The sequence below is a fragment of the Mesoplodon mirus genome, assembly GCF_964341445.2.
Source record: "Mesoplodon mirus genome assembly, chromosome: 15".
Lineage (NCBI taxonomy): Eukaryota > Metazoa > Chordata > Mammalia > Artiodactyla > Ziphiidae > Mesoplodon > Mesoplodon mirus.
In genome coordinates, this window is record NC_138991.1 from 47,528,808 (window position 1) to 47,553,908 (window position 25,101).

The 25,101-nt window shown below is 48.6% G+C and overlaps 1 protein-coding gene across 2 annotated transcripts in view; it reads right to left on the minus strand.

Moving 5' to 3' along the window:
- PRKCB (protein kinase C beta) overlaps positions 1-25,101 on the minus strand; it is a gene marked incomplete at its 5' end in the record, with an annotated part of 311,242 nt that overhangs the window by 122,211 nt on the left and 163,930 nt on the right. For both annotated transcript variants that reach the window (XM_082600409.1, XM_082600408.1), the window contains 2 exons: positions 17,397-17,525; positions 20,264-20,375. In XM_082600409.1, coding sequence (XP_082456535.1) covers positions 17,397-17,525; positions 20,264-20,375 — 241 coding nt within the window. The remainder of the gene's footprint in view (positions 1-17,396; positions 17,526-20,263; positions 20,376-25,101) is intronic.

Genomic DNA, 25,101 nt, shown 5'->3' on the forward strand with positions numbered 1-25,101 from the left:
GGTCATACTCACTCACAGAGCCCTCTCGGTGTCCGGCAAATGGCCTCCCACACAGGAGAGACTCAAAGAACAACGGAAGGAGGGAAGGAAGGTGGCGGGGAGGAGGGAGGGAGAGAGGCTCAAAGAAAATATCTTTGTGTTCCCCAGGAATGCTGCACATTAAGAGCCTAGGTTTACAATCAGTCACATCTATATTTTAATTCAAGCCCCGCTGCTCACTAGCTGTGGGACTTTGGGCAAGTAAATTCACCTCTCTGAGCTGCACTTTCCTCATCTGTAAAATCAGAATAATAGTAGGAAAGCAATAGGTATTATCTCACAGGGTTGTGATGAGGATCTAATGGGACCAGAGAACACCAATGTCCCTCCCCTTCTCAAAAGTATACCTGTTTGGGAAGGGCAGGGGTGGAGCAATCCAAAATATGCCCCCATGGCTATAGGACACTGTTGACAAGGTTCCGTCTTCTTCAGATTTTCTTTTCTTTCTTTTTTTTTTTTTTTTGCAGTACGCGGGCCTCTCACTGTTGTGGCCTCTCCCATTGCAGAGCACAGGCTCCGGATGCACGGGCTCCGCGGCCATGGCTCACGGGCCCAGCCGCTCCACGGCATGAGGGATCTTCCCAGACCGGGGCACGAACCCACGTCCCCTGCATCGGCAGGCGGACTCTCAACCACTGCGCCACCAGGGAAGCCCCCAGATTTTCATTTTTAACAAACGTCTGTTGAGTGCTGACCATGAACGCCAATGCAACCATCACCCCCATTATATCTGCTATAAACAGTTGGGGAAAGACACATCCAATGTGCTCGTGGATGAGGGTTGAGTCTGGCCCCTGCCAATGTGCCATGGACCCAAGAAACGCCTGAAACAAGGCCATGGAAACAGGCCTTTCACATTAACTTTCAGACCCCGAGCCTCAGTGAACAATCCACTCCCTGGAGACCTGGCAGGCAGCATCCCTGCTAAAGTAATCTGAAGACAAGGCATTTCAAGCCCAGGATCTGCTTACCCATCCATCACCCCCATCTAGGGGAACCTGTAGCCCACAAGCCCCAGGAGCTGCCTCTTGAGCTAATGATGAGCAGAGACAGTGATCAGCCCAGGTCAGTCTGACAACAGGAAGCCTGGATGGGGAGGCTTAGGAAATAATGAAAGCTCACTCATCCCTCAGCTCAAGTCACCATTTCAATTCCTAAATCCTCAATTTGTCACAGTGGTTAAGGACTTCAGGGATCAAACGTCAGTTCTGCCACCTCCAAGCCAAATGACCTTGGGCAAGTCAGTTAAACTCCCTGGGTCTCAGTTTCTCCGCCTGTAAACGGAGATTAAATGTACTAATACAGGTAAAGAATTCTGCACTGTGCCTGGCACTTAGGAGGTCCTTGCTTTGTGCATTTTATATTTATATTTAGAGAGATGGTGATGATTTTGTCAAGGGAACTGCACTGTACAAGCCCCTGCAAAACTAGGAGAAATAAGCAGAAAGATACCAGGGAGCATCCTTTGGGTCTACTGGCTCTTTGTGAATATACCCATGTGTCTTTCTCCACTGTTTCCTAATTTCCTGCGGTTTTGTCCATTTTTCTCTCCTTGCTCCAAAAGGCTGCTTGGATTGGGATTTCTTAAGCTACAAGCGAAGACAGTGGGTTAGACTGGAAGAAGAAATAAAATCAAAGGATCACTGATCCTCAACTTGGTGGGGGCAGGCTCTTAGCTCTTATTCCAAGTCCCTGGGGAGACCCATGTTCTGAGCCGAGGCAGGCACCCAGCGAGGACCACGGAAACTGGCGTGAGAGCCCAAATCCAGCCATCCAAGGCTGCGTCACGCAGCTCCACGGGGGGAGGAGGAGCAGACAACAGCAGTCTGTTACCGCCATTTCCCTTTCCTGCCCCAGCCCTTCTCAGAGCCCAGCAGGCAGCTGATGATAACTCGGAGTCTGACAGCCCGTGCAAAGCGCACAGTCTCTCCAGCTTCCAATCACCAGGTGTCTGAAGGGGTTGCAGGAGTAGTCAGCTTCTGCCCTCATTAAAAGCCCTTTGGTGGGCTGAAAAGATGATTGTCAAAGGAACTGCCAGGTTCACCAGCCTACTGATGAGGAGGCGGGCAGAAGTCCCCAGAGCTCTGACATCCCCACTCAGCCAAGGCGGTCCCCTCATCTGCATCTCATTTGCATGGCATACTTAACAGGACTCCAGCTTACACTGTCGTGCGCTGAAAAGAGGCTCTGCCGTCATGTTTGTGCAAATGATCCCTCAGAAGGGGGTCCACAAAGCAAGCCCCCACGACGGTCTCGGCCCTCCAGGAAAATAAGACCTCAATCGGACCACAGTGATGCGGGCAGATGTAGATGGCACTATTCTGGGACGGATGACCCACTAAATAAAGCCATGGTTACATCATGCACAAGGCCAGACAGGGAAAATTCCAAATGTTTTCAAGAAACTGTGTTAGAGCGATTCAGGCTAACTGCATGCAAGTCTTGTACTAGGAATGTCAGACTACACCAGCACCACATGAATGAGCTGTCAGAGGTTTGGTCAGAGTTCCCACAGAAAAGAACATTCCCCTCTTTCAGAATAGTTCCTGTTGTGCTTGACTGATGCACACACATCTCTCCTTGGCAAAGGTTTTCCATTTTATTGTCCAGAGCCCACAGTTTCCCCCAATACCTCTGAAGGATTACAGCATTGCCTCTCAGGATAATGTGGGTGCTAACATCTCTAATAAAGGCAGACCTGGGTTCAAATCCAAGCTCTGGCACTTACTAGCTGCGTGGCCTTAGCCAAGTCACTTAACCTTTCTTGAGCTTCAGTTTCCTCCTCTACAGAATGGAGAAAATATTAGTCTCTGTCCCACAGGAATTAAATGATGTATTGCATGTAAAAGTGCTTGGTACAGGGCTTCCCTGGTGGCACGGTGGTTGAGAGTCTGCCTGCCGATGCAGGGGACACGGGCTCGTGCCCCGGTCCGGGAGGATCCCACATGCCGCGGAGCGGCTGGGCCCGTGAGCCATGGCTGCTGAGCCTGTGCGTCCAGAGCCTGTGCTCCACAACGGGAGAGGCCACAACAGTGAGAGGCCCGCGTACCGCAAAAAACAAAACAAAAACAAAAGCATAGAGCTCAAGTACAAGAAGAAAGAATTTCAAATGGTGTCCTCCAAGGCAGCAGTGCTCAGAGCATGGTCCCCTGGAGGGATGCTACATCGGCATCCCCTGGGAACTTGCTAGAAATTCAAATTCTCAGGTGTACCCCAGATCTGCTGAAGCAGAATCCCTGGGGTAGGACACTCTGTGAGTGATTCTGGTCTCAGAAGCACCACTCTAAAGAGAGGAACTGGGGGTGGGAGAGGGGATGCTGCTTTCCATCAGAGGCTCTTCAATGCACATGGGGGTTTTTAACTCTGTACCTAAACGCGTTTGATAATACCATTAAATAAAAAGTTTTAAATGTATTAATCACAGCTTTTTACTTTCTGTGTTTCTGATGCTTTGACATCTGGAGCCTTGCTGACCCCAGAAAGACTGCTCTTCCCAAGGCTAGCCAATTCCTAGAGATAATAAAATCAGCTGCAAGTGTATCTTTCAGAAGCAAAGCAGCCAATCCAGAGCCCATGCCTCCAACCATCTCCTTTATGGAGCTCTTACACTCCAGGCCACTATTCCCCTGCACTAATCACACCAGGGCTGGACAACTAGAGACAGTCCCTTCTCTCTAGAACCTGCTGAAATTATTCAAACTAAGCCTGCTTAACCTGCTTCAGCCTTTCCTTCCCATGGAAACCCCAGGAAAGGCCCCTCCCACCCCCTCTGCCTCCTGACTGACCCTGGTGTTTCCCCGGGTGGCCCTGTGTGGTGTGGCATTCCCTCCTGGGAACTACAAGTAATAAACTATCAACATCTTTTCACTGGCACCTTCTCCTGATCCACTGGCCTCACCATGCCTGAATAAGACCTATATTTTAAAACAAAAAAAATAAACAAATATGGGGGAGGGGTGAGGAAATGGCACTGACCCGATACAAAGAACAGTGTCAGGGAAGTGACATCCAGAAGACACTGGAACAGAGCGAGAGCTTACGAAAAGCTCTCAACACAGCCCTAGAGCAAAGGGCCAGATCCAACAAGATGAAATGCATCCAGCCCAACATCAAGTCTGAAAGAAACCCCAAAACTGCACAAGGATATAGGAAACATAGGCTACAAGCACCTGGTGGAGTTGGCATAAGAGGTTTAACTGAATGTAAACCTAAAACAAATCAACAGTGTGATGGGGCTGGCCTTACCCCAAACCCCCAAAACAATAATGTCGTCTGAGGATGCAGAAAGAGAATGATGTGGTCCAGGACAGTGTCGTTCAAATGGTGGGTCATGACACACCTGTCAGCGGTTAATGAAATCACCTGAGAGTCAAGACCATTTTTCTTAAAGGGTTTATTAAAGGAACAAGAATACAACAGAACAGGAGAGAGGCTGTAGAAGAGATGATACTGTATCCAAGTGCACAGTTAGCATAAGTAGGGGTGAGTATTATTTCATGATGGTTTGGTATCAGTTGTGAGTGTGCATGCCTGTGTTCATGGTGGGTAAAACCTATCTCTCGTAGCGAGCTGCCCTCGGAAAAGTATGAAACTGTGGATCTAGAACGAGGAAGGGGACAATCCCTCTCTCCTCTGCCACCCCTGGAGGGTTCTCTCTCACTCAGGTCATGCTTGATAAGGACGCTACTCTAATTAGAGCACCGTCTGAGAGGAGTTCTGGATCTGTATTGGTGAGGGGACACACAGCTCTATCATGTGGTGTTTGAAATTGTTGTTTGTAGGTTAGGGGTTAGATAGCAAATGGCTGAAGGAGTTGGGGCAGCTTCACCTGGGAACTGAAGGATTCTGGGGCCCCCAAGAACTGTCTTCAAATGAGTAAGAAGCTGTCGGCACACCTGTACTGGGTGACCCAAGAGATGATACTATCAGAAGCTTCATGAGGTTAATTAATATACCCTTTGGTAGCCCGACGTGCCTGGCTTACTGGATTCCCTACCAACTGCACCCTGCCTGCCTGGACCACTCACTGCTCTTCCTCTGATCTCCCAGCACACTGTTGCCATCCCCAGCTTCTCCAAGCCTGTGTAAGGTCAAATTCCTCCAGTAAATCCCTTGTTCCATTGTCTTCTTGGTGACTCTGATTCTCTGAATGCTACAGGAGGCTTGCAAGGCCCAGCATCCATCCAGGTGGGAAGTTGGTTTTCCCATGAAGACCTGTTCCTCCCAGAAGCTCAAACCACCTTGTATCCTGATGTTTCCCTGTGTAACCTGAACACCTTTTTATTTTTAAGTGAAAACGCTTTCTCAAGCTACTGCTATGAGCTTTATTCTATCCCTCTCCCTCTGACCTTCTGGATGCCCTCAGTTCCACCAGCTTGAGCACCCAGGGAGGCAGGATGGGGTAGGGGTTAGGCGCACAGGCTTTGGAATCAGCCCGGCTTTGAACCGTAGATCTGCCACTTCGTGACTGTGCAACTTCAAATGAATTACTTAACCTCTCCAAGCTGCAGCTTCTTCACCTGAACAATGGGGGTGAAACCTCAAAGGTTGGAGGTGAGCACGACATGCGACGCTTCCCTTAAAGCACCTGGCACACAGTAAGTGCTTAGTACATGTTGGCTGCATATATAAGCGGAACAGTGTCTTAAAGTGGCAGGCTTAGCAACCAGGTCCTCTGAACTCAGCTGGGCAGGTACCCCCTCTCGGGCCATTTCAGTGGAGCCAAATGCCTCACTTCCTCATCAAAGAGTCAGCTTAAGTGTTGTAGGTTTTCCAGGACATATGGTACCCAGGAGGGTAGTAACAAGAGAGAAAACAACAGCTGACGTTTATTAAGGGTGCCTCTGACCCCTCTCTCTGCCTGCCCATTACAGTCTACAAGACGCTGGACTTCTCACCCAAGAAACCATGTCCTGAAAACATGCCACTTTGGGAGGAAATAAACAGCTCACTAAAGAGGGAACTCCAAATTTGGCAAATCCAGCAAAAATCAGCCAGGGAACTTGTAAAGGGTTGGGTAAACCACGCCGACCAGACTAGCGGCAAATACACAATGGCGCCCCGAGTATGTCCCAGGTGGTGTTCTAAACGCTTGCACACACAGCCTGTGGGGTTCCCACAGCCACATGGCTCTGAGATGGGTACTTCCGCCACCTTCAGCTTGTCCTCCTGAGCCATCCAGGTATTCCTTACCTTCCAAGCAGGAAGGGAGAGCCCCTGGCCCTACCACAGTGAGGTCTGAAGAGAAGGCCTTCCCCATTGGTCCACCTCTCACAACCTAGGAACTCAGCCAGCCTCTTGGGCAGGTCGTGGCCAATGAAGCCAGCCTTTCTGCAAACAGGCAGGCTGATCTGAAGGACTGGCATCATCATCAGCCTCATAGTCCAGCAAATACTGGCTCAAACGCTCCTGGAGGAGAAAAATGGGCAAGCGGGGGGTACTGGGAAAATGGAGCCCTGGGAGGCAACGTCTCCATCAGCGCAAGGCAGCCGGGCCCTGTACCCACTTCCTCCTCGGTGGCCTGGGGAGAATCACTCTAACAGCGGAAGTTGTGCTTGTGTGGTCTGCGGCAGGGCCGCAACACAGGAAGTGTTTCAGAAAAGGGAGCTGCAGCTGGTGTTACCCCCAACCCCAAGGAGGGACAGAGGTGGTGTTCAAGAGCCTCATGCTCTGGAACCGACATGGGTTCACGTCCCAGCTCCACCCCTTCGGAGCTGAGGCACTTGAGCAAGTCATAAACCTCCCTCTCTGTGCCTCAGTGTCCTCACCTGTAAAATGGAGATGATGTTAGTAACTCTCTCACAGGGCTATTGATAGGATTACATGAGAACACTGGGAAAGTGCTAGCCCTCGGCCTTATTTTATTTCCTTCATAACCTTTATCACATAAAAAAGGATTCTGTTTGCTCAGTGGTCGTCTCCCATCATCAGAAAGAACACAGATGTTCATTGCAGCTCTATTTACAATAGCCAGGACATGGAAGCAACCTAAGCGTCCATCAACAGATGAATGGATAAAGAAGATGTGGCACATATATACAATGGACTATTACTCAGCCATAAAAGGGAACGAAAGTGAGTTATTTGTAGTGAGGTGGATGGACCTAGAGTCTGTCATACAGAGTGAAGTAAGTCAGAAAGAGAAAAACAAATACCGTATGCTAACACATATATATGGAATCTAAGAAAAAAAAAGGGTCATGAAGAACCTAGGGGCAGGACGGGAATAAAGACACAGACCTACTAGAGAATGGACTTGAGGATACGGGGAGGGGGAAGGGGAAGCTGTGACAAAGTGAGAGAGAGGCATGGACATATAGACACTACCAAACGTAAGGTAGCTAGCTAGTGGGAAGCAGCCGCATAGCACAGGGAGATCAGCTCGGTGCTTTGTGACCACCTAGAGGGGTGGGATAGGGAGGGTGGGAGGGAGGGAGACGCAAGAGGGAAGAGATATGGGAACATATGTATATGTATAACTGATTCACTTTGTTATAAAGCAGAAACTAACACACCATTGTAAAGTAATTATACTCTAATAAAGATGTTTAAAAAAAAAAGAAAGAAAGAAAGAACACAGGACACAAGAGCAGGCGCGGTCTTGTTCATGATGGTAAGGTGCCCGGCACACAGGACGCACCTGACAAGTGTTTGCTGAAGAAGTAGGGGAAGCAGGATTCGAACCCAGGCCTGACCCCAAAGCCCTTGTGCAAGCTCTGGGATCTCAGACTATATTGGCCTGTATATTGGACTACATTGTACAGACTTGCCTCAAGTCAGTGAGAAAAGCAGGTGGAGCTAGTGACTGAAAAGCAAGGTGTGCCTTCTCCCCCTGCGGCAGGAGACAACGGCACAGCAGAGAAGGGCTCTCTGGTCATTTTCCACGAGCCAGGGGCTCCGTGCTGCGTGAGGACTATTTCAGGGCACGCGGGGAGGTTCAGGCGGTCGACAAAAGGGGGTTCTGGCCCCTGAGATACTAACACCAAAGCTTCACAACAGGCGAAACGTCATGGCCAAAGTGGGCTGGGAGGCACACACCACCCAGCCTCCACCTGTGGCCGTCCCTGCAGAAGCAAAGCACGGTAAAGCCCGCCATCTAGTGGACGAGGTGCATCCCATTTCACTGAGCTTGTCCGCCAGCAAGGGGTATGGGACTTTAAAGTGCACACAGAGAGAGACCTTCGAGATGGCAGAGGAGTGAGACGTGGAGATCACCTTCCTCCCCACAAATACATCAGAAATACATGCACACGTGAAACAACTCCTACAGAACACCTACTGAACGCTGGCAGAAGACCTCAGACTTCCCAAAAGGCAAGAAACTCCCCACGTACCTGCGTAGGGTACACAGAAGCCCCACACCCCCAATTTGATTCACCGTTTTCAACAACTGCATAATACCTCATAAAATGGATATTAGCCCAATTAGGCTGATTCCAATTCTTTGCCACTGCAAAGAAAACATCAATAAACATGCTTATTCTGGATGTTATTTCCTTTGATGCTAGTGATTTATTTCAATAGGATAGATTCCCAAAAGGGAAATTTGAGAGTCAAAGTGTGTATATGTATATATATTTTAATAGATATTGTCGGACCACTTCCCCCAAAGGCGGTAACAAGTCACAGCCTGCAGGTCCTGGCAGGGCCCCCACCAGTGCCATTCAGCAGGCATTTAGGAACAATGACCGCGTACCCAGCACATCTCGAGGTTTGGGTGCCTCAGACAGAGGTCTGGGTTTGACAGTTCTCACAAGACTTAAACACTCAGGGAACAAGAGAAGGAACACTGGGTAGAAAGACTGTAGCTCCCTCCATCTTCTCAAGTCAACTCCACCTCCTTCAGTGTCCACACACCAACTACCACCTCCCAAGTCAAAAGGCTTCCCGTGAAGGGTGGGCAGGGGATACTTGCCCTGGCCTCAGCAGTGTGCAGACAACTATCTATAATGCATTGAGAAAGATGGTTAGAGTTCCATAGGTAGAGACAGGATTTAACTCAACTTCATTACAAAAACACTAAAGAGAAGCAAAATAACATGGGTGTCTTGCTAAGTTTGTTTTAAGGGGATGTGCTCTCCAGTGAGTACACAATGAAATGGTTTGAACAGATCTATTTTACTGCATTACAGTTAACACACACACCCCAAATTTAACAACTATCAAGTGTAATATAATCTAAAAGATCTTAGGTGCCCTGGCGCCCTAATTCCTGGAGTCCGCGGGGGTGGGGGGCATGCGTGTCGGCATACACGGGGATTGCTCTGAGAATGGTGTTCACAGCTTTCACCAGATCCTCAATGGCAGCTGTGACATCAAAAAAAAGAGGGTTGGGCTTCCCTGGTGGCGAAGTGGTTGAGAGTCCGCCTGCCGATGCAGGGGACACAGGTTCGTGCCCCGGTCCGGGAAGATCCCACATGCCGCGGAGCGGCTGGGCCCGTGAGCCATGGCCGCTGGGCCTGCGCGTCCGGAGCCTGTGCTCCGCAACGGGAGAGGCCACAGCAGTGAGAGGCCCGCGTACCACAAAAAAAAAAAAAAAAAAAAAAAAAGAGGGTTAACGTGACAGGAGATAGGGTAACACATCTGTCAAAACTTAGGCATTGTACACTGAAGATGTGTGCATTTCATTGTATGTAAATTTTACCTCACAAGTTTAAATGAATTGTAAATACGTTTTGAATTCTTGTTGATGATGTGCAGGCTGAAGTGTTTAGGGGGAATTGATGTCTTCAATCTACTTTGAAATGTGTCAAAAATAAGACAAACTGATGGATGGAGAGCGAGATGGATGGACACGTGATTAAGCAAATGTTAATGGCAGGATCTAGGTGGCAGATAAATGACTGTTCACTGTAAAATTCTCTCCACTTTGCTGTCTGCTGGACATTTTTCATAATAAAATGTTGGGGGAAAAATACTAACCAGTAGTATAATAAAGGAGTGGGAAATCCACAAGAACTGGGTCCTATCCCCACTCCAGGATGTGTGGCCTTGAGAAGTTATTCCTTTTTCTGGCCCCCGTGACTCACCTGTTTAATGGGGGGAGAAGGGGATAACTGTTGCTGTGACACCTTCCATTACGGACAGTGATGGTGTTGTGGTTTCACTTTGTTCTGCAAGATCTGGGCATCTCTTGAAAGAGATTCTTATATATAAAATACATAACTAATAAGGACCTACTGTTGCGCACAGAGAGTACTCAATACTCCGTAATGACCTACATGAGAAAAAAATCTAAAAAAGTAGATATATGTATATGCATAACTGATTCACTTTGCTGTACAGCACAAACTAACACAACACTGTAAATCAACTATACTCCAATAAAAAAATTTAAAAAAAAAAAGATTTTGGGGGGAGGAATGGCTTTGAATACGAAGCCTGCCCCCTAGTGGCCTAGCTTGTGATTTTTTTTTTAATTGAAATACAGTTGATTATCTTTTTGAATTACAGTTTTGTCCTGATATACACCCAGGAGTGGGATTGCTGGATAGCTTGTGGTCATTTTATATCCCTGCAACTGATGCATGGCTGGGTAGTATTTTGAGATATTAATCCGTCTGGGTTTTTCTTCATTACATTTCCTTTTTCTTCCCTCCTTCCCTTTCCCCTTAAATCAGAGAGCTAGCTCGGGAAAGGATGTGACAGGGCAAAAAAGCAGAAATAGCCTTCAGGTCATTGTGGCTCTGTGTCCCAAATTCCCAAACCTCTGAGGTTTTAAAGAGGAAATGGACAGAGAGTGTCTGAAAAAAACTCGAAGGACCGTGAATGTAACCTGACAAGAAGGAAATTCTCCATGGCAAACAAAAGGAAGAAAGATGAGAAAAAATTCCAAGAATCCTAGGGAATTGCCATTGCCATTGTGATGTTTGTCCAGGAAAAGAGATTTGTCTTGTCCCCTGTTGTATCCCAATGGTCTAGAACATGCCTGACAAACAATGGAAATTCAATACATATTGTTGAATGAATAAGTGAATGATTGGCAAAGTGAGTGAACACATTCTAGAGGAGCTTATGACTAGAACGTAGGGAAGGGAAGTCACACTCAACAGCTAACAGCCTCCCTCAACCCCTGCCATTTTTCCAGCCTCCAGGCTTTTGTGCACCATTTTCCCTCTGCCTGGAATGCAGCATCATGGTGAGACTGAGGGCCATCGAACTGAACTGCCTGGGCTTAGATATGAGACTCACCACTTACTGTGCAATTCTGGGAAAGTTAGTTAACCAGCTCTGTGCCTCAGTTTCCTCACAGGTAAAATGCGGATAATAATAATACCTACGACAGGGGATTGTTCTGAAGATTATGAGTTGATCTGTGTAAAGCTCCTGGCATGTAATAAGAACTCAATAAACAGAGCTGATATTATTTTTCTTATTTACCCTGACACAAAGCTTGCTCCACCCAGATAATTCCTATACATCTTCCAGACTCAACTCAGCCATGGCTTCCTTCAGGAAGCTTCAGGTGCCCCTCTGAGGGTTCCCATGGTACCATCACACCATCTGCCACATTGCAATATAATTATCTATGTCTATCTCTCCCACTAAGCTGTGAGCTCCCCGAGGGCGAAGATGAGATCGCATTTGTCAATGGATACAACCTGGTAGTCAGGCCCTTCCTGAATGAATGAATGAATGAATGAATGAACATCTGTGCTTACTGAGCCCATCTCACCTTCCTACCTGTAACGTGCCACCTTTCTCACACTGTAAACACCTAAACACCAAACTACCCCCACCTCCCACCTCATCCCTCAGGTACACCATACCCAGGCCTGCCCTCTGCTCTTCTGGTCTTGTCCTGCCATATTGGTTATGGAAGGAAGATACCCAAGTAGAAGGGCCCTCACTGGTTTCCTTGAACTCTTCCCCCCCTTGTTAGGGTCTCCATGATGGGCAGAACCTTTTCTACCTTGAAACAGTTCTTTACATAACAAGAGGGGCTTCTCTGAGCCCTCAACATCAGTTTCCTTTCTCCTAAGAATGCTTTTAAAACTTCTTTTGGAACCTAGTGTACAGGTGGCTGTGATCCTCAACCTTTCCCAATAGCCTGTCAAGGATTTATGTTCCTCTGGTGCTCTTCTTTTGATGTGTGGATGTCAGATCTTGGGAAGGATTTTAAATACAAAGTATTGGGAGTTCCTAAGTCTTTCTGGGAGATGCTTCAGTCTGAGAAGGTTGTGTACAGCATAATACAGTGTAAGAACACCGAATGGGTGTCCCAAAGAGAAACATCCAGAACATCGCTCCTCTGCTATTTTTTAAGAACAGCCCCAATTTTTGTGAGATAGAACTATGGATATGGTTAAGGATTTGCAGACTGCTGCAATGTAGATGGAAATGTTAATAATGGGATATTAGTTGCTATGTTAACAGGGAGATACTGAATTGAAAAGGGGTATTTTATATACAAGGACAGGGGCTTCATAACCTCCAGGAGCACTTTACAACTTTGATCAGGGCTTCTGATTGTACTGCCCCCACTCCATGGTAACACAGGGCATCATGATGCCCATGTGATTTCCTGTGATTCTACAAGTCCCACTGTTCTGTGTCTTTTCTACATTATCCAGGAAATGAGGGTAGTTATAGCTCCAAAGGGTGAGTCCCAGTCCCAGTAATACCTGCTGTTGACCTTGGACCTGGTCCTTTGGATTTTCTGCATGGTCTCCTTCTTTAAGGATGATGGTGTGAATTGGATTATCTGCTGAACTTTAGCTCCTCACTGTGGAAGGCACTGATTTGGGGATCATCTGTGAGTTCTGGTATCCATCAGGATCCTCTAGCGGTATCTCCTTCACACATATATCCACTGATTCCACAAATATTTAGTGATGTCATCACACTAGGTGCTGGGATACAGTGGTGAGTCAAGACAGACACAGCCCTGCCTTCACCGAGCTTAAAGCCCAGAGGGAGATGCAGACACTAATCAACCCAACATAAAACCACAATTGACACAAGTTCAAGTTCAGGATACCATGAATGTCTACAATAAAGGGAGGTCCAGGGAAGCTTCCTTGATTGTAAGAATGAGCTGAGACCTACAGGAAGAGGAAGAGTAAACTGCTGGAAGAAGACAAAAGGGCAAACACTCCAGATGGAGGAAAGAGAGTATGCAGATGTCCTACGGTGGGTGGCAGCCTGGAGGGGATGAAGGATTAAAGAAAAGCAAGGAGACAGAGAATAGATAATGGGATTACCACGTTACAGTTAGTCTGTCCTAAGGGCAATGAGAAACCAGTGATGAGCTTTTTAAAGAAAGAGAACTGATTGGATTTCCCTTCTGAATTTGACCTGCAAGATCCCTGACAGCAGATATAAAGCCAGGATTTCATGAGCCAGAGATGAGGAAACCTTCAGACCTTTCAGTAGCACCTGTAGCCTGGTGCCTCTGGAGATGGTGGGGTTTCAAAGAGCATGTGGCATTCAGGCGTCCTGGGCTGGTGAGTGGCAAGGACCAACACTGGATGTGCCTCTATGGTCTGAATGAAGTGGGGCAATTCAACACCACAGGTCACGTTTGGCCTTACACTGCTGAGAAGGGCCCTCTTCTCTCTGATCTGTCTGGCTGAGATCAAGGAGGAGGGCCTGGAGTCCCAACAATGAAACCAGAAGGATGCTTGGGAGATCAGAGTATACCCAGGAGACCCAGACCCTGCCAGCTCCCCTCCACTCGGGCCAAGGCACCCAGCTCCTGGCTACCGTGAGTGTTGGCTGTTAATGGCTCACAGTTGCCCCATGTCCAGATAGCTGCCCTCAGTCTCACAGAAGCCATGGATTCTGGAAGGTACCATCCCACTTTTCAATCCCAGTAACCTGGAGCAAAGACTGACTGTCTTAGCCAGCCCCAGGCTGCAGAAATAAAATACCGCAGACTGGGTTACTTAAACAACAGACGTTTATTTCTCACAGCTCTGGAGGCAGGAAGTCCACTATCAAGGTGCAGGCCAATTCGGTTCCTGGTGAGAGCCCTCTTCCTGGCTTGCAGGTGGCCACCTTCTTGCTGTGCCCTCATGTGGCCATAAAGCCACCAAGCCCATCATAAGAACCCCACCTTCATCTAACTCTAATTATCTCCCAAAGGCCCCATCCCCAAACACCATTTCATTGGGTTAGGGCTTCCACATGTGAAGTTTAAGGGGACACAATTCAGCCCACAGCAGTGTCTGACCCTAACAGAACAGCCCTCTTGCCTCGAGGAGGGACTGACCCTGTGCTATAATCTGTGGTCCAAGACTCCATGGGATCCAGCGAAAGCTGCTCTTCAAGGGAGACCACACTCTCACTCAGCTTTTCCCTGCTCTGTCCTCACTCCTCATCTCATGAGCAGCCCCAGTAAATCACTTGAACAAAAATCTCCATCTCGGCTCTGTGTTTAGAGAACTGCGGTCAAAGCATCAGGTTCTTCTATCATCAATCAATCAACGATCCCACACCAGGTACTGACCGTGCCTGGCACGGTGAGGAGGCAATAGCAGGGCACAGTGACCTGCAGACACGAGGCCCAGGGGCTCATCCCTGCTCTGCACGAGACATCAGGCAAGTTGCCCAACCTCACCGAGTCTTAGTTTCCCCTTCTGTATGTTGGCAACACCACTATCTCCATTGGATGACCCAGTACCAAAGCACTTGGAAAACCACAAAGTGCTCTTAGGGTATTGGTAGCTATTCAGTTAGTGCTAGCAGAACCCTGAGCATGCAGATATTCTGTCCTTAACTTTAAAGGGGTCCTAACTTTTCTTCCTTCCCCTTGTTATGGGTTGAATTGTATCCCCCTAAAAGATGTGTTCAAGTCCTAATCCCAATACATATGAATGTGACCTTGTTTGGAGATAAGGTCTTTGCAGATGTAATCAAGTCAAGATGAGGTCATACTAGATTAGGGTGGCCCTAATCCAATGCCTGGAGTCCTTAGAAGAAGAGGAAATTTGGACGCCGAGACACACAGGGAAGAATGCCATGTGATGATGGAAGCAGAGATTGGAGGGGTGCAACTACAAGCCAAGGAGCCCCAAAGATTGACAGCAACTACCAGAAACTAAGAGAGAGGCATGGAACTGACTTTCCCTCAGAGCCCTCCTGAAGGAACCAACCTTGCCGGCACTTTGATCTCAGACTTCTGGCCTCCAGCCTCCAGAACTGTGACTGAATAAATATCTGTTGTTTGAAGCCAACCAGTTTGTGGTACTTTGTTACAGTAGCTCTAGGAAACAAATATACCACACCCTCATTGGGATTGCCTGAAAATCATCAGCTTGTGATCAAGATATAAGACAGCTACCTGTGATTAAGGGGGAAGACTTTGACCTCGAATTGGAAGAGACGTTGTATTGTACCACGTGAAACAAAGTGCCCAAGAAACACACATAAGAGGTAATGCAGCTAAACCACAGAGGGAATAAATAAGGTATGGGGGGAGATTTAGTGCAGGGAACTAAACCAAAAAGTAACCTAGTATATCACAATAGTGAACAGACCTAGGTGATGCCGTGTGTGACTCTCTAAGCCTGTTTTCTGATAAAACGATACTACTACCTAGCTCATTAGAGTTACTGAAAATTTTTCTATAAGATATTGCCATAAGTGCTTTGCAGAGTGATTAACACACTTAAAAACTCAAATGTTAGCTACTTTTGATGTAGCTAACTGGATGATGATGATGATTACAAATGGTGTGAGCTCTCGGAAGCACAGCTTCTCTGAGCCTCAGTATCTTCATTCATAAAACAAGTATAATAGATTTTTCACAAGGCTGTTTTGAGCATTGAAAGAGATAACATGTAAGTCTTTTCTATTTAACTGAAATATCATTGACATATAACACTGTGTAAGTTTAAGGTGTACGGATGTGTCGATTTGATACATTTGTATATTGCAATATGATTACATCCCTGGCATTAGCTAACACCTCTATCACCTCACATAATTATTTCTTTTTTGTGGTGGGAACAATGGATGGACCTTGAGAGCATTATGCTGTGGTTTGGTTTTGAGCACCGCGCATTCAATGGGTTCCTTGAAGGCTGGCTGGCCCTAGTAACATCTGAGCCAGTGTAGTTCCTAGAGAATAACAGTAGAGAGCAGCAGGGTCTCATTTTTGTGCCCCTCCAGCCCAGGAAGCTTAGACAGTGTGGGAAACCAGCTTTTCATGAGGCTTTTCCTCCTCGGGGGACCCTCAAGCATTTCACTGGGAAGAAGTCAGGTCAGCCATTGCCTTCCTTTCAGAGGATAAAACAATTCAACTGAATACACGTTCCATAAGAGCCCACTGGGTGTCATGAACCTCAGTTTAAAACAGGGATTATATTTTACAGGGCTTTCTTTCAACTTTTATGTGGTGTAGGCTCAGTGCTTCAGAGCTGCTGAACCATTCATTCCAGGGCCTCAGACCAATCTTTGCAAAATCAATCCCTTCTATGATCAATTTCCTAAGATATCAAGTCATAAAACCTTGTTTAAATTAACAAATTGTAAATTCTAAGAAGTTTGACACAAGCCTCTGGGGGTAGAATTCCTGCAAAGTTCTAGTCCCAGTCTGGGTACTTCCCTGGAGGTCCAGTGATTGAGACTCTGTGCTTCCAATGCAGGGGGTGAGGGTTTGGTCCCTGGTCAGGGAACTAGGACCCCACATGCCGCACGGCGCGGCCAAAAAATATATAAAAAATAAAATAATAATAATAAAATAAGATAAATTAAAAAAAAAACAAAGTTTTAGTCCCATTCTGGTCCAGTTCAGTGTTGCATTTACCGTAGCATTATGGCTGAGCAGTTACCCATCCAGCACAGACAGATTTCCATTTTGTTTGAGCTGCACATGTCAGAACCAAGCATTCTGTAAATGCTCCATTAGGAGGGACAGACACCATGCTGCACTTCTCATAAGAGGCTGTATTATCCCTCTTTCTTATTACTATGAAGTATTTCAGAAGTGCGAACAATATGGAGAATAACAGAACAGGGACCAGTGAGGCCGCCGTCAGGTTTAAGAAAGAAATACTTCAAATACATGGAAAGCCCCCAGGGACGCACAGTGCCATAAAATTAAGGTGCTCAGCATTTTGTCTGCTCTACTGGCTCCTTTGAGGTCTTCGAGAAAAGTAATGTACTGCTGGTGTCCCAGCTCTAAGCTCCAGCGCACCAGAGGTGCTGAGAGCTTCACCCTGCGGGGATGCAGTCTCTAAGGATGCCTACAGCGGGGATGGGCTGTAATGGGGGGCGGCGGGGGGGGCGGGTAGAGGAGGAAGGCAGTGTGTCACCGCACCTCTCGCCCCGCCCCTGCACCGCCCATCCCTCCACCAACCTCCCCTCCCCTAACTCAGCGGTCCAGCCAGGTCCGGGAGCCCAGCGCCACCTACCGACAACGATAAGGACCTCCCTCTCGATGTGGGCCTGGATGTAGATGCGGCCGCGGCGCTCCGTGTGATCTGTGCCGCAGAGGCTGGGGACGTTCATCACGCAGCGCTTGTGGACGTTCATCATGCAGGCTGCGGGAACAGAGGGAGGGTGCGCGGCTCAGGCTGGTCCAGGCTGGACCCCTCCTGTTCCCCTCCTTCCCTCCGAAGCTGGCGGAGACCAGCCGGCCGTGCCCGCCCTGCCCGGGGCTCATCAGAAGGGCTTCTCCAACTCTCCCCCGCCCCCCGCACCCCACCCCAGGCCCTGATGGACAAAGGAGGAGGTACATGCCCGTCCTCCCGAAAGGCTGAGGCACCCCGCGCACCCCCGACGGCTCTGAAGCCAGAGGCACCAAACTCAGTGGCACGGGCAGCAGGTAACGCAGCGAGAGAAGCTGCGGGTGTGGCGGGACCTGACCGGCCAGGGAGTGCAGTGTCCCCACTCAGGAGCAGCCATGCAGGGTGCATGCCCCATATTGCTGAGATCGCCCCGTTTTTCAAGATTAAGCAGGAATCCTGACTTGTATGTGACATCTCCCGATTTTTAAATATTGACGGCCCATAGGTTGGTTTCCGTGGAAAGAGTCTGAGAATGGGAGTTGTGAGCCAGCAGGTTTCCCGCAAGGGCTCCTGGGAGGGAGGAGCTCGCCCACGAGGATGCACTGAATCTGACAATTAAGGGAGCTCTGGACCTCCAGTGACCCTTCAGAGTTGTCCCAAACTGATACAAGAGGACCAGGCCTCTGCACCCCTGCACCCACCAGGAACCACCCCCTGGGAGGGGCATCATCTTGGGACCTGAGCAGAGCCCGCACAGTATCCACCGAAACTAACTGCAAGAAAAAGAATTAGATGCAGGGTAAGACGAATGGAATAGGTCTGCGAACTGAATCGGACCTTCATGTCTCCTGTGTGATACGGTAAATATAGGCTCCCTTCCCACACTCCTGTAGTACATCTGTGCTTCTTTCAGTGGGTGGCTGGTTTCCCCTAAGTCCCACGGCTGCTCCAGGGAGGTGTGCCTGCAGTCCAGTGTTCTCTAGGGGACCCTCGTTCCAGTTTGACAAGCCAGGAGGAGAGGCTAGATCACCCCATGGGGCCTGCATTTCAGGAGATTCCCCGGGGAACTGGGGGCACGGCATCCCCAGGGGCAGGGGGTGCTGAGGACACCCCTTCTCAGCCCGCCCAAGCTCCAGGAGGCAGCAGGCAGATTACAAAACTGGAAATGAATTGTGGGGAGAGAAGGATGGTGGGGAGGAAGGGAGAGCCCCCTGGAACCTGAGTGCCCACGTTCAGGGCTCTGCGTCAGCCCAAGCTGCCTCCCACCCACCCCTCTCTGTCCTGGAGGCCCACTTGGGGCCCCACGTGCGCTAAGAGGGATCAGTGTCCCACAAGCAGAAGGCACCTGCACCCCTCTCTCCCCGCCTCTGTTCTGTGTCTACTGGGAGCCCCCATTCACCACGCATGTCTTTGTGGCTCTTGCCCTGTTTCTGTTTCTGTCTGCCTCTCGGTACCCATATCGGTGAACGTCTCTTTCCTGGTCTCTGCTCCTCTGCGTCAGCATGTGTCTCTCGCTGCCTCGGCTGCATCTGTGAATAGGTCTGTTTCATGCTCTGTGCCTGTGCCACACCTCTGTGTCTCCATCTCTTTCTGTGTCTCTCCATGTGTGTGTTTCTGCCTGTCTCTGCTCTCTCCCTCTCGGTATCTCTGCAGGAGCCTGACTGAGTGCATCTCTCTCTGTGTCACTTCCAATCATTGTGTCTGCTGGTTCGTCTGTCTGTCCCTCCTGCTTGAGTCTCTCTCTAGCTGGGCCCCTCTGTGGCCTCACCCATCGCTCCCTACACCTGGGCGCACGTGTCGTCTGCCCCCTGAATCCGTCCCTGTCAGTGCTTGTGTGTTTCTCTCTGTCTCTTGCCCGCTTCCTCCCCATCCACACCCATACTCCTCTCTGTCACTCTCTGCCCCTGAGAGTTTCTCTCTCTGTCCTCTGGGCCTCAGGACCCCTGTGACAGGGACAGTCTGGCCTCATGACTGCTCAACATGCTGGGGTCAACAGGCCCCTGGGAGTCACCAGCACTGAGCCCCCCATCTCCACCCCATCCCCTTTGCAGCTGCAGCTCTCAAAGCCTGCTTGCTGGCTCCCCCACCCCTCGGGCCATTCAGTCCTTCACTTAATAAAAAGAAGTCCTGCCCCCTCCTGCCTCTTCCCACCCCGGCCTGGTCAGAGAATCACACGCCCGCCCCACTTCTAGCATAAACTGTAGGTGCTGAAGGGAGGCAGATTTTCTCTCTGCAGAGAAAGGCATCAGCCCCGCATATCGGTGCTGGCAACAGCTGTGTGCGTGGCTGCAGGAGTGGCCCCGATTTGACCACGCATCCCTGTGTCCACACCTGTGGACTGTCCCCTCCCACATGGACTGTGAACCTTGCCATGTGACTTGCTTTGATCCATGGGACTTGCCCTCTTAAAGCACTTGGGACCTCCGTGTGAGCAAGCCCAGGGTAGCCTGCTCAGGACGAAAGACATGTGGTCCCCCAAGCCCCGTCATTCCCATCACCCAGGTGACAGTCAGCCATCCTTGCGGACAGGTGGGTGAGGCCCTCCAGGCCCAGACAGCCCCTCACCAACCTGCTAACCCACCACATAGGCATGAGTAAGCCCAGCCCAGACCTAAAGGACAGCCTTGCAGAATCATGAGCTATATAAATGCTTATTGTTACTCAGCAACAAACAAGTGGCACCCAGCCCACCCAGGACTTGGCAGAATGTTTTGTAGACCACGAGGAAGCAGCCCAGTCAGCAGAGGCTGCCAGAGAGCAAATGTACTTACTGTCACATTTCATCCCCTGGTGGATGAGTCCATACAGCAGTGACCCACAGTGGTCACAAAACGTGGGGCTGGAGTATGTGTGGATCTTGAACTTGTGTTTGCTCCGGGGGTCCTAAGGTCAAAAGAAACAAACAAAAGAGGTTGGCATCAGTGTGGCATGCCCCGGTTTCACACTGCACTGAGCATCACTGGAGAACTCCTAGAGAACTGAATTTGGCCCCCAGCATTCATCATACTTTTTGGGACCATCACTGGAGCTCTGTGCCCAAACATGGTGCTTGATAAGTAACCACTGAATGAATGAATGACTAAGAGAGCTGATGGCTCCCATCCTGCCCCAGCACACTCACTGTGCCTGCAAGTCCTCCATCTGGGAACCCAACCGACTCTTATCTGCAGCAAGGACTCCACAGATGGCAAACAAAACACCAGACAGATCAGGTAAACAGGTCCCCTTGCTCCTACTTCTCTCTCCTCTATCAGCCAAGCAACTTCTGGATGATCTAAAACCCAAGTCTGGGCATGAAACCTCCCCAACAGGACCTCATCATCTATGGGACAGAATTCAAAGGCCAATGAATAGTCTACAGGTTGTGGCAGAGACTACTAGTTTTCCACCAATACCCATTCTTCCTTTCAATAACAGAACCCTTGAGTCTTAGCAGAGACCGTGGCTGCCCAACTATAGACCACATTTCCCAGTCTCCCTTGCAGCTTGGTGTGTCCATGTGATTGGGTTCTGGCCAATGGGATGTACGTATTTCAGTCATTCCTTTAAAAGGAAGGTGTACAGCCTCCAGGGCCCCTTTTTCCCTTCCCATTATCTGGAAGATGGTGAGAAGTGGAAGCAACCACCTTGGACCCAAACTTGGACCCACCAGCCCTGGACTTTGTACTTTTGGACAGACATCTGAGAGAAAACCTACCTTCTGTCTTGTTCAAGTCACTATATTTGGGGCCTATTTGTTACAGCAGCTTACAGCATTCCTTAACTAACTAACATGCCCTTCCTAACCTGGCAATGTAGTGCAGTAGTTAAAGGTCCAGACTTTGGAGCATAAACTGCCTGGTCTCTTCTTTGATGCATAATTTGGGGCAAGTTATTTAATTTCTTTGTGCTTCATTTTCGTTGTCTGTATGATGGAGAGAATGATATAAGCTAGACGACCATTGGGAAGAATGAATGAATTAACCTATGTAGAGATCTTAGAACAGCCTGGCACACAGTAAGGAGTATAAGCTTTTGCATTATTATTACTAGATCCCCCATGTGATCCCAACTATGCCCCCAAACACACACAATGTTTTCAGTACCCAGGACTTGCTCATACTCCCAAATATGCCATGCCCTTCATGACTCTCTGGCTCTGCATGATGTCTTTCTCCTTCAAGAACTTCCTTCCTTCAAGGAACTTCAAAAAGTTCCTTCTTCTCTTTCCCATCCCAGCCTGAAAGTTGCTTTCTCTGTGAAAGAGGAAAGTTAAAATGGGCCCTAGGTTCCAACCCAGGGCTGATCTGATGTTCTAGCCTTTGCTATATGCTACCCAACTCCTAATTAATTAATTAATTGATTCATTCATTCATTCATCCATTCACATTTATTTATTGATGCAGGTGCTTTTAAAAAACATATTCTAATAGAGACAGAAAATGAACAAGTAAGCAAATAAATTGACAGAATAAGTAGAAATTATTTTATGTGCTATTAAAATGATGAGCATTTCTCCTTAGGAAACTGTTATTTACAAAATTTAAAAGTAATCCTTATATCTTCCAGAATGGCTAAAATCTTAGAAAATTGATACTGACAATACCAAGTGCTGATGTGGAGAGAACACTACTGGAACTCTCCTACAATGCTGGGGAGAATGCAAAATGGTAACACCTCTTTGGAAAACTGTGTGGCAGTTTCTTATAAACATACCCTTATAATATATGACGTAGTAGTCCCACTCCTAGGTATGAAATGAATACATCTATCCACAGAAAAACCTGAAAGTTTATAGCTACTTTACTTATAATAGCCAAAGTCTGGAACCAACCAAGTATTCAACATTCAACGTGTGAATGGATAAACAAAGCGTGGTACGTCCACACAATGGAACACTTCTCAGCAATAAGAAGGAATGAACTACTGATACAGGTAACATTCATGAATCTCAAAAGAATTTGGGTAAGATAAAGCTGTCAAACACATGCTGTTTGATTCTGTTTAAATCAAAGGCTACACGCTATATGATTCTATTTAAATGACATTCTAGAAAAGGCAAAACTATGGGGACAGAAAACAGATCAGTGGTTAAGAAGGACTGGGGGTGGAAAGGGGGTTGACAACAAAGGGACAGCATGTGGGAACTTTTATGGGGTGACTGGAATGTGCTATATATCAACTGTGGTGAATTTTACTGTATGTAAAGAAAGTGAATTTTGCTGCATGAAAACTCTGTCTCAAGTAAGCCTGCCTAAAATCCTGTCCATCCCTGAAGGCTTTTGCTGGCCTGCATCTTCTTAATGAGCTACAAAGTTTCTTTGATGACATTCCAAGCCTCTGCGGTCAGGCAGACTAAGTGTTGGCCCTTGCACAGCTCTGAACCACCAAGTTTTAGAGGCTGGGTCAGCTCTGCTCTGGCTGTGGGACCCTGCAGGGCTCCCAGGATGCAGAAGGACCCCAGGAGCCCCTTGTCCTGCTGGAGGATTGAGGTGCTACCCTAGTAACAATTTTTTGGAAATCAAAAAAGGAAACTAAAGGCTCCCAGTCGATGGCTTAACCAGCCATGTTTCCATTCTTAGGCAATGAGATGCAGAAATACATCTGGTTCCCGGAAATAGTCCCAGTGCTCTGTGCCATAAAACACATCCCTGGCCTTTGAGAATTCACCTTAAAGTTGAGAAATGAGTGTCTCAAATCTGCCTAAAAAGAAACACCTGTTCACTACTGGCATTGGCCTGAAGGGGGGGCTCAAGGCTTCTCTCACTCCCCTACTCAGCCTCGAAGGAGGAGAACCTATCTGGCTGGTCAGAGTCCAAGACACTGATTGGCCCAGCCTTGGGGGGGGTGGAGCCTTCACAGGCTTTAAAAGCTGCACCACCATCTTTCTCTTTCTCTCCCTCTCCCAGGAAGCTGCTAGGCAGCCGTGGCCTCACCCTAAGAAGGTTGGGCATGAATGGTCTGGACCAGCTCCACTCCAAGCCCTAGGACAAGTTCTCTCTCTCCTCTTGGTTTTGTATTTCCCTCTGGGTTCCCTGATATGTTAACCTATAGGAGCCAAGAATTAGTTTTGAGTATGTTTTAAATGTCCTTAGGCCTACCTAATATAGAAAAAAGGAGTCCCCAAGGGCCTCATGAGCTCTACTTCGAGATTTGAAGCAAAACCCCAACTAACAATAAAGTTTCTCTTTGCTGGCTTTGCACTTTCCTCCACTGATAAATCTTAGTGAGGAATCTCAGGGAGAAGGATTCAAGCATTTCTGACCACATACTATTGAAACAAGCAGGACCCTCTGGGGCTCCTGGGCACGGGAGCCTTTCTGTTCAGCCTCCATGACCTTCCCTGAGTTCCAAAGGGCAGGTTCAAACGGTTGCTAATCAGGGTAGAGAGGGAATGCAGAGACAAGGGAGGAGCAGTCAAGAAACAATAGTGCAGGAGGGAGAGTCAAGATGGCATTGTGGGAAGATGAGGAGTTGGCTTCTCCCCACAACTAGGGTTCCTGCCGGCCACTGGTGGGGGACTCTGACACCCAAGGAGATGGAAGGAACCCCATAGCGAACCAGTAGGATGTAGGGGGACTGAGAGGGGGAGGAGAAGTGGAGGCCAGAGAGGATAGGCACCCCTGAGGCTGGGGAGATCAGGAGAGGCATGTGGGAGGGACTCTCCAGGAGGAGCAGAGGGTGACTGCCCTGCCCACTCGGGCCTGAGGAGCCTGCTGAGCTCCCACGCTGATCCCCTGCACTTCAAAGCCCCCTCCAGGCCACGTGGGTCCTTGGGGGCATAGGAGGGAGGCCAGGGAGATCAGGAGAGGCAGACAGGAGGGGCCCTCCAAGACCAGAGGAGCAGGAGAGGAGAGGAGGGTGTTTGCCCCGCCCACTAGAGCCCAGGAAGCCTGCTGGGCTCCCAGGTGAGGTCCCCTGCCCCCTGAGACCAGGGGTGGGGGGCACGCCTGGGCCCCTTCTGTTCCTTGAGCCTAAGCCCCACCCCCCACAGCTCCCAGGGCCTTTTCCTGCCCTGTGGGTCCTGAGCCTAGGCCCCACCCACCGCCCAAACCTCGCCCTTGCTTAGGTCTCACTCTCCACAGCCAAGGCCTTTCCCCCCCCTTTTTTTAATTTTCCCTCCTCCTCTTTTTTACTATTGTGATACTGACAAACCTTTCAGTTGTTGATTCATCTATATTTTTATTTTTGTATTCTTTCTAACATATCTGTTAGTTTCCTAGTATAATTTTATTTTTTACTTTGTTATTGTTCTTTTTTTCTTTTTTTTCTTTTTTTTTTTGCCACCCCATGCAGCTTGTGGGATCTTGGTTCATGAGCCCAGGGTCGGGCTGAAGCTCCTGCAGTGGGAGCTCCGAGTCCAAACCACTGGACTAACAGAGAACCTCAGACCCCAGGGAATATTCATCGGAGTGAGATGTCACAGAGTTCCTCATCTCAGCACCAAGACCCAGCTCCACCCAATAGCCTACAAACTCCAGTGTTGGAAGCCTCAGTCCAAACAACCAGTAAGACAGGAACACAATCCCATTCATTAAAAAGAGAGAGAGAGAGAGAGAGCAAAAAAATATGTCACAGATGAAGGAGCAAGGTAAAAACCTACAAAGCCAAATAAATGAAGAGGAAATAG